Below are 9,970 nucleotides of genomic sequence, written 5' to 3' on the forward strand. Positions count from 1 at the left end.
TTAATTATGATTAAAGATCAATTGAATAATAGAAAAATACAAGATTATTTATTTCTACAAACGTAATAATAAAAAATATGAATGAAAAAATTATGAATGGAAAAAATTATGAATGAAAAAATTAGGAAAGAAAAAATTATTAAGAATAAAAGGTTAAACTTTATATATATATACAAAGATTTGATTTTAAAAAAACCAAAAAACTTTAACGATATTATAAACTATAAAGATTAATAATTAATCAAATAATATTAATCAAAAATAATCGAAAATATATCAACACTATTCCAATCGAAGTTCTAATATTATGTTGAAATGAAACTATAACTTCTAAATAATATAGTGTTAAATAAGTTATCTATTAAAATAATCTATAAAGAACCAAATGAATAGTATAAATAATAATATTAGGGATAAAAATCCAAAACTATATATATAGATAAATATATATATATTCTTAAATAATAATAATGCCCTGATGCAATATCAGGCAGTGGCTCTCATGACTTCTGATTTTAACTGATTGGGAGTGTTATCATGTACATGTTTTGTCTTGGTGTAAAAGATGGATTATAGCAAATATTCTGCTCTATACTGCAGATTTGCTTGTCAGTTGTTTGAGCTTAACCATTTGAGCATGTTCCTTAGTGGCTGACAATATATGCATCCGGTCACAAACAGGAGTAGTTGGGGAGCATCTTAGCCATGTATTGAGAAGGATTCTTTGGAAGTTTGAATAATTTACCTTTGGAAATATGGGTGTTACATTCATCATCCTCAAACAACCCTTATTCAGAGGCCTTTTGAGTGGGATGGGATACTCAACTCAAAGAAAATTCTGAGTCCTACTTGCAAGATCATGCACTGTTTACCTTGATATGAGATCACCATGTTGCACACATGGTTGTGACGCATGGGCTTGGTGTACCCTTATCAGATGGATAGTCAATGATGAGTATACTGGGCTTTGCATATTTGTATCCCAGTGTAAGTTTTCTCAGTAGCAAGAGGTTACACTCTCTTACAAAAGTGGTAAATAACAGCAACAACAAATAATTATCAAGGGCTGCTCTGGGCATCACACACTCTAGCTATGGTGCTTTTCATGTGTCACCGGCAAAAGTGCCAATCAGGCGGTACTTTCATTGGCCACAACAACAACTTCACTTGCCTCAACAGGTCTTTGCAAGCACAGTTTATTGCCCAATGATTGAAGGGTACTCTTAAATGGGCTGGTATGCTGCACTGGCATAGGGCACAGTTATGGTCTCACTTGGCTTGCTGGGTCTTCTCAAGCACATCATATCTCAAAAGGTCTTCATCACTGTCATTGCCTCGGTGAGGCCCAACATTTGAAGGTTGTGATTCAACACCTCATCTCAGGTCTTCCTGGGTCTACCTCTTCCACAGGTTCCCTCTACTGCTAGGGTGTGACACTTCTTCACACATCTCTCCTCATCCATATGCAACACATGACCATACCAGTGCAGTCGTCTCTCTTGCACACCACATCTGATGCTTCTTATGTCCAACTTTTCTCTCAGGGTGCTTACACTCTGTCGTGTAAGCACACTGACATTACACATCTAGCAGAGCAGACTAGCTTCATTGCAAGCTTGTGCATGTTCTTGCAAACTTGTGCATGTTCTCAGCAGTCATGGCCCATGTTTCACTGTCATGTAGCATGGCTGTTCGCACACATGCATTATACAGTCTACCTTTTACTCTGAGTGAGAGGCCCTTTGTCACCAGCAGAGGTAGGAGCTCTCTGAACTTTGCCCAGGCTATCAGGCTATTCTTATTCTAGTAGCTATACTCTCAGAGCAACCACCCCCACTATTGACTTGGTCACCTAAGTAACGGAAGCTATCAACTAGTTGTAGTTTTTCCCCCTGGCATGTGACAGAAGCTGTTTTCTGCACATTTTCAGTGTTTATTGCCCCTGAGTATTTGCCACACACAAAAACTAACTTCTCAGTTAGTCTTCCTTTAATATTGCTGCACCTCTTATGTGTCCATAGCTTACACTGGGTACATCTTATGGAGTTTCTACCTACGCCTTTTCTACAGATTGAGCAGGGCTATCTACCTGAAGGGATTTATGGTTTGTCTGCTTTCCTACTTATCAAGACTTTGGTTTTTGATAGATTGACTCTGAGGCCCTTCAATTCTAAACCTTGCTTCCACTCCTGAAACTTTTCCTCTAGTTCTGGTAGTGACTCAGCAATTAGAGCAAGGTCATCAGCATAGAGGAGTTCCCAGGGTCATCCTGTCTTGAATTCCTCTGTTATTGCCTGGAGGACTATGATGAATAAGAGGGGGGATGAGGACTGACCCTTGGTGTACTCCTACCCCTACCTGGAATTCTTCATTGTACTCATTGCCAACTCTCACCTTACTGACAGCATCTCAGTACATGACTTGTACAGCTCTCACTAACCACTCATCTATCTCTAGTTTCTGCCTTGACCACCAGATAAGGGGTTGGGGGACCCTGTCAAAGGCTTTCTCCATGTCAACGAAAGCCAGGTACAAAGGTTTACCTTTGGCTATGTCTTACCAGAAATATAGCATCAGTGGTGCTTTTCCCTGGTACAAACCCAAACTGCATCTCATCTAGACTGACTCTCTCCCTAATTAGTTGGGCTATGACCCTCTCCGTGACTTTCATTACCTGATCCAACAACTTGATACCTCTGTAATTATTTGTATCTAAAGTGTCACCTTTACCTTTGTAGCAGTTGACTATGGTGCTGCTATACCAGTCATTGGATATGACTCCATGTATCAGCTGATTGACTATAGGGGTGACGAGACTATAGCCAACACTGCATAGGTGTCAAAATCTTCATCTTTTTTGACCAAATTTAAACATTGCCAGCGAGTATTGAACAGGGAACTTCTTTCACTGAAAGCTTTCAATAAAATATTAATTATTTCATTGAAACAAATCCCACCTGGCTTCTTAGGCAGAATATAGTTACTATATTTTTCGTGTCTGGCAGGGGATAACTTTCTTAAAAGTAGTCGTACTTTTTCATGTCGGACCGACTTTTACACTCTTCTTTGAAGATGTCTTTGTGCCTATGAAAATATGCAGAGAAGGTAATACTTCCTTCTGGGTTGTATTTGAATTCTCCAATTGAGTTTGCTATGCTGTCTGGTGACTATGAACCTGAAGTATTTTCAGACTCCTTCAACACCGATTCCAGCAACTGTTGGTTTTGTTGTTGTTGCTGTTGTAGTTACTGTTGCTGCTGCTATTGCTGTTGCAACTGCACCAGAGAAGCCAATAAGTTCTCCATGATAAATGATTTCTTTTCTTTGGTTTCGTATAAAAAAAAAGAAATTTTAAACATCCAACGCAAGCTTCAAACAACTCATTACCACTTTTACATCTTTGTATTAGACATATAATATAAGGAAGCAATGGGGAAGAAAGTATATACATGAACCACTTCTATTAATATTACACAAGCCTCAATGCTCTACATCAACGGCTCACAGTGAACTGCTACCAACCTGAGCTGCCAATCGCTCACAGTTCTTTAATCTATAACAATAAGTTCTTTAGCCACTTGTGGGGTGGTTGGAATCATCCAACAACAAAGTATGAAGAGGACATTGTGAATGACAGACAGACATATGACGAGAAAGCAAAATGGCAAAAAAACAAAAGAAGGAACTGGTAAATTTATACCTCTCTCTCTAGTTTACTCTCAGGACTTTCATCTGGTCGAGTGGTTGTTCCAGATAAAGCATCAAGGAATGAATCAACGCTCTGTGAGCTGCAACAGAAATAAAGGAGTAAAGATCAAAATTAGGGAGTCTTCATGTACAACATTATCATCGTTTAATGTCTGCCTTTTATGCAGGCATAAATTGGATGGTTTGACAGGAGCTGGCCAGGTAGAAGACTACACCAGGTTTCTGTGTCTGTTTTGGCATGGTTTTTACAGCTGGATGCCCTTCCTAGCATCAACCACCCCACAGAGTGGACTGAGTGCTTTTTATATGGCACCAGCAAAGGTGAGGTCAGTTTTGGCTTGGCTTTTACAGCTGGATGCCTTTCCAAATGCCAATCACTTCACAGTGTGGACTGAATGCTTTTTAGTGTGGCACCTGCACTGGATGTGTAATGTCAGTGTGCACACATGAGAGAGTGTAAGAACCCTGAGAGAAATGTTGGGCATAAGAAGCATCGGATGTGGTGTGCAAGAGAGATGACTGCTCTGGTATGGTTATGTGATGCGTATGGATGAGGAGAGATGTGTGAAGTGCCACTCCCAAACAGCGGAAGGAATCTGGGGTAGAGGGAGACCCAGGAAGTCATGGGATGAGGTGGTGAAGCATGACCTTCGAATGTTGGGCCTCACAGAGGCAATGACAAGAGACCGAGACCTCTGGAGGTATGCTGTGATTGAGAAGACCCGGCAAATAAAGTGAGTCCACAGCTGTAACCTACACCAGTGTCACATAACCAGCCCACTCAAAAGTACCTTGGATCGTAGGGTGACATGCCATGCTTGAGGAGACCTATTGAGTCAAGTACATCAACATCAGCAATATCAAGTTCAAATCAAATGGAAATTGTAGTTGTGAGCCCCATGCTGGTAGTATGTAAAAAGCACCATCCGAATGTGGCCGATGCCAGTGCCACCTTGACTGGCTTCCGTGCTGGTGGCACATAAAAAGCACCATCCAATCGTGGTTGATGCTAGCTCTTCTGGTGCAGCCTCCTGGCTTCCCAGACCCCACTCAAACCGTTCAACCCATGCCAGCATGGAAAACGGATGTTAAACGATGATGATGATGTTTGGCACACAAATTAACATGAAATTTTGACGGAAGGTTTTAATTTAGATCACTTTAATACAGAAAAACTATGGCCAGTCCCTGGCAGGTTGGTGTCAGAAGAGTTAAGAAAATGAGCTAACAAGAAGTGAGACTGTGCACTTGAGCAGATCCGCCTAATCCATGCTGGCAGGTAAAAATGGATGTAGAGTGATGACAACAATAATGACAGAAATGGTAGAATGCCATACAAAATGAGATTTATGGGACTTTATGGCCATTTAGATTCTGAGTTCAAATCCTGCTAGAACACACTGTCTATATACTCTTCAACATCAATAAAATAAGTACCAGTAATAAACTGGCATTGGTTTAATCAACTATGACCTTTCCCTAATGTCAAAATTAGAAATCAGAATTTGTTTATATTAAACAATGAATCATTATTTCTAGGTCTAGAAACTAAGTTGGGCCCAAAAGTAATTCTCTCTCATCACCACTATTTATGTCTTTGCAGCTCCTACTAATCATTTCCCCCCTCTCTTCTTCTAAATGTGAGTAGCCATATAGCTATTCCACAGCAAAACCTTATAAACTCATGATACTCACAAATGAGTCCTACTGCCTGTGTTAAGAACCAACGATGCTAGTTCTTAGCCTGGGTGGTAAGACCAAGTCGTGGGTTTTGCTGAAATGTCAGATATACAAAAAAGACAGGTATTGTTAGAATGCTTTTCATCAATGAGTGTACTGGATCAGGTCTAACCTAGTGATCAACAACAACAGTATCTTGTTGACAAGTAGCATCGTACTACTCCCTATTTGCTTCATACATTCAGTCCTTTGCACTTATTCATTGTCAAGTATGTTTAAAAGAAACCCATTGTTTTACCGTTCTCGTTCTGTAATTGTTCCTTCCATCACATCAGTTGTTTCAGTTCGAGGGGGAGATGTTTCGAAACCCTTTCGAATTTCTTCAGAGTTTTCATATTTGAGAGCCTGGACCAGTTGCAGCAGATAAAGAAGTAAATCCTGAAATAGTTGAAGACATTTTCAGTATAATATCTTTGATACATACACGCACATATAGTATGCACACATGTATATACATAATACGCACACACCACACACACAGTAAGACATTTTTGGTGAACAAAATGGTAGAACAATAACTGGGTTTTATCACAGTTTAAAGTAACACATCATCATCATCATCATCATCGTTTAACGTCCGCTTTCCATGCTAGCATGGGTTGGATGATTTGACTGACGACTGGTGAACCAGATGGCTACACCAGGTTCCAATCTGATTTGACAGAGTTTCTACAGCTGGATGCCCTTCCTAACGCCAACCACTCCAAGAGTGTAGTGGGTGCTTTTACGTGCCACCGGCACGAAGGCCAGTCAGGCGATACTACACATAACACACACACGTACAAGTATATACACATGTACACACATATACATGTTTGTATACACACAAATACATATGTATACAATAAGACACCTTCGATGAACAAATGGTAGAAAAGTAACAAGGTTATATAACAGTTTAAAGCAACATATGTGTATACACACACATACATATATATGGTAAGACATCTTAGGTGAAGTAAATGGTGGAACAATTACTGGGTTATATAACAGCCTAAAGTAACAGATGTACACACATATATGAGGTGGTATCAAAAGGTTCCTGGACTAGTTGTGTTTAATAAAAAATAACTGATTTACCTAAGTTTTACCATCATCTCCTTCAAAACAGTCACCTTGCGCAGCAATACACCAGTCCCAGTGTCCCTGTCACTTTGGAATCTGGCCCAGAAACTGTTTTCCATAAGCAAGTTGAGGACCTTCTATGATTCACTCTGGATCTCAACAACAGTGTTAATATGGTGACCTTTGAGCTGCATTTTAAACTTGGGGAAGAGATGGAAGTCTGCAGGTGCTAAATCTGGTGAATAGGGTGGGTGTGGAAGTGATACCATGTTGATTTTGGCAAGAAGCTTACGGGTGAGGCAAACTCCGTGAAGAATTCAATTCTTCGCGCTCCACAGATCCAGTCATTTTTGCCCAACGTCCTCCCTCAAATGCTTCAAAACATCACAGTAGAACTCTCGATGGTCTGGCCTTGGGGGTCGAATTCTTAATGCACAATACCACATTTCTGGGGGTGATACTCGTGGTAGGTCTTCCAGTTTGCTCATCGTCTTCCAAGGATGTTCTTCTACTTTTAAGGTGCCTGTGCTATTAGAAACATTGTGTACGATGCATTGCCTCATTGCCATAAGCTTGTCAATGTCTCTGTAGCAGAATTCCCAAATTTAACACAAAATTTCACCCCACTGCACCACATGCACAAACACAGCAGTTTATGTTAACTTACCTCATCATCAGCCTGGGCTAAACGAGACACAGCATATTTTCGGACAGCAGGATGGGTGAATGCAGGTGAGAAAAGCTCAAGAGCGTCTTCTACATCCATTGGGTTCCACTTGAGAAGGAGCTCGAGAGCTTGTTTTACTTCTTGAGGCAAACTCCAGTTGACACATTTCAGAAACTTTGTTAAGGCCTGCAAGAAGAGAGAAAGTGAAATTAATTAACAACAACAAACAAAAGAAGCCATAAAGATTTAAAAAATGTAATCAGCCATAAATATTTCCAGAACGAAAGAATAATTTTCTTCTACGATAGACAGAAGGTCTGAAATTTTAAGGGCAGAGGGCTAGTCGAGTACATTGATGCCAGTGCTTGACTGGTGGTTATTTTAGTGACCCTGAGAAGATAAAAGATATAGTTGATCTCGGTGGAATTTGAACTCAGAATGTAGAGCTTGATGAAATATCTGCTAAGTACTTTTTCCAGTGTGCTAATGATTCTGCCAGCTTGCTGCCTTAATAATAATAATCCTTTCTACTAAAAGTACAAAGCCTGACATTTTGGGGGAGGGGGGAACAAGTCGATTACATTGATCTTAGTGTTTCACTGGTACTTAATTCATTGACTCTGAAAGGATGAAAGACAAAATCGGCCTTGGCAGAATTTGAACTCAAAACATAGTGACATATGACATACAGCTAAGTATTTTGCCTGGCGTGCTATCATTTCTGCTAGCTCACCACCTTAATAATAATAATAATAATAATAATAATAGTCCTTTCTATTATAGGCAGAAGGCCTGAAATTTGGGTGAGGCGACTAGTCAATTACATCAACCCCAGTGTGTAACTGGTACTTAATTTATTGATCCCAAAAGGATGAAAGGTAAAGCTGACCTCGGAGGAATTTGAACTCAAAATGTAAAGATGGACGAAATGCTGCTAAGCATTTGCCCGGTATGCTAATGATTCTACCAACTTGCCGCCTTAATAATAATAAGCTTTAGTGTCATGGAAATTATAGCCTTAGTAAATCTTTTATTAGTGTTGTAATTGTTTAGCCCTAGTTAAATCTTTATAGAAAGTGTTTCACTCATAACCATCTCTTTTTTTCAGGCATAATCTATCTAGGATTGCCTTATTTAATGTGTCTTTTCTTATTTTAAAGAAAGTAAGGTGTAATTTGAAGAAAATTTGACTTCTATAAAAGAATTTCTATATGGCTGAGCAACTACATAGCTCTCTTATATGCTTGCACTGTGTCCCTATGAAGTACATGTATCCAGCACTTTATTATTATTTTTTTTTAGGTACATGTACCCAGGACTGTTTCTTTTATGGTACAGTTATCCAGCACTTTGTCCCTATGAGGTACATGCACTCAGCACCAAGTATCTATGTGGTACATGTATCAAGCAGTGTTCATAAGAGATAGACGTACCCAGTTGTGTCCTTGTGAAGTACATGTACACTGTACTGTGAGTACTTGATACATGTACCCAGTAATGTTCATAAGAGGTATATTACTCAGTGCTGTGTATTGCATGATGTACATATACTCAGCATTGTGTTCTTATGAGGTACACGTACACAAGTGTTCATAAGAAGTATATGTGCCCAGTACTGTCTCTCTCTGAGGAGTATGTACCCAACAGTGTGACCCTGTGAGGTACATGAACCCAGCACCTTGTTTATAAGAGGTACATGTACACAGTACTGCCACCTAATCAAACACTCATTTACCTGATGATAAAAAAAAAAAAAAAAGAAACCCTTGTTTAGCTATTGTTGCTGTGTTCAATTGCAATTAATATCACTGTTGTTGCTGTTTTTAATTGCTATTAATATCAACACTGCTGTTTTTAATTGCAATTACTTGTGACTGAAATATGAGAGAAGGAAAACTTTATGAATTTGTTGTTCTTGAATGGCAGAGTTAATTTTTGTCCAGGCACCATTAGCTGTTTCTTGGGGTGTCTTTAATAGAATATAGTCTACTCCAAGTAATCAAACCAGGTTTGGTATCTGAAAATTACTGTCTCTTTTCTCCCATCACTCACAAAGACCCTTGGGAAATGGTCAGAAATGTTGCCTCTCCCCACCTCCTCAAACCAAACCATTAATATAATCCTTTTTATATATTCGCAAGAGTTCAAAAGACATTTAATTCTTGGCAGAATGGACTGGAGGAGGAAGAGGAGGAAGAGGAAAGATAGTTTTCTTCCACATTTACAACTTGTGACACCAACATTCTGAAACAACAGCTACAACACTCCCTCCAACTCCACCATCACAACACCTACGACAACAAATTCCCACCCACACCGACAACATTACTACGACTCATCACAACAACAACTACTTACCTTCTTTTGACTACTGAGGTAAAAACGGAATTTCCAAACTAAATCTTGTTCTTCTGATGTTAAAGCTTTTGTAGAGGGATAACTGCAGATAGCCTACAATGAAAGAAATACAACAATGATTATGTGTGTGTGTGTGTGTGTGTGTGTGTGTGTGTGAACTTTATTTAAAAAGCAGCAAAAATATCACAAAATATTGCAGTTTTTGTGATATTTTTGCTGCTTTTTAATAAAGCATATTACTCTACCTCTGGTATTTGAGTACTATTTTTTCCACCTTGTTTTGCATTTATGTGCTTACTCTGGTATATATATAATATATATATATGATATTTTTATCATTCTCTCTTCATTTTTTGTTCTCAATCATTTCTGCTGAAGAGTGTAGGCTCAAAATGTCAAGACTTTCTCATTGTTCCTGAGCATTAAACTAAT

The 9,970-nt window shown here is 39.0% G+C and overlaps 1 protein-coding gene across 1 annotated transcript in view; it reads right to left on the reverse strand.

The window, feature by feature from the left end:
* Positions 1 to 9,970, reverse strand: part of LOC106868964 (phosphatidylinositol 3-kinase catalytic subunit type 3) — a 77,725-nt gene that overhangs the window by 19,733 nt on the left and 48,022 nt on the right. The window contains exons 8-11 of the mRNA XM_014914439.2: positions 9,539 to 9,631; positions 7,181 to 7,366; positions 5,687 to 5,826; positions 3,701 to 3,788 (exon numbers count right to left, since the gene is read on the reverse strand). Of these exons, the coding sequence (XP_014769925.1) occupies positions 3,701 to 3,788; positions 5,687 to 5,826; positions 7,181 to 7,366; positions 9,539 to 9,631 (507 nt within the window). The remainder of the gene's footprint in view (positions 1 to 3,700; positions 3,789 to 5,686; positions 5,827 to 7,180; positions 7,367 to 9,538; positions 9,632 to 9,970) is intronic.

This window comes from Octopus bimaculoides, chromosome 17 (assembly GCF_001194135.2).
Source record: "Octopus bimaculoides isolate UCB-OBI-ISO-001 chromosome 17, ASM119413v2, whole genome shotgun sequence".
NCBI classification, from domain to species: domain Eukaryota; kingdom Metazoa; phylum Mollusca; class Cephalopoda; order Octopoda; family Octopodidae; genus Octopus; species Octopus bimaculoides.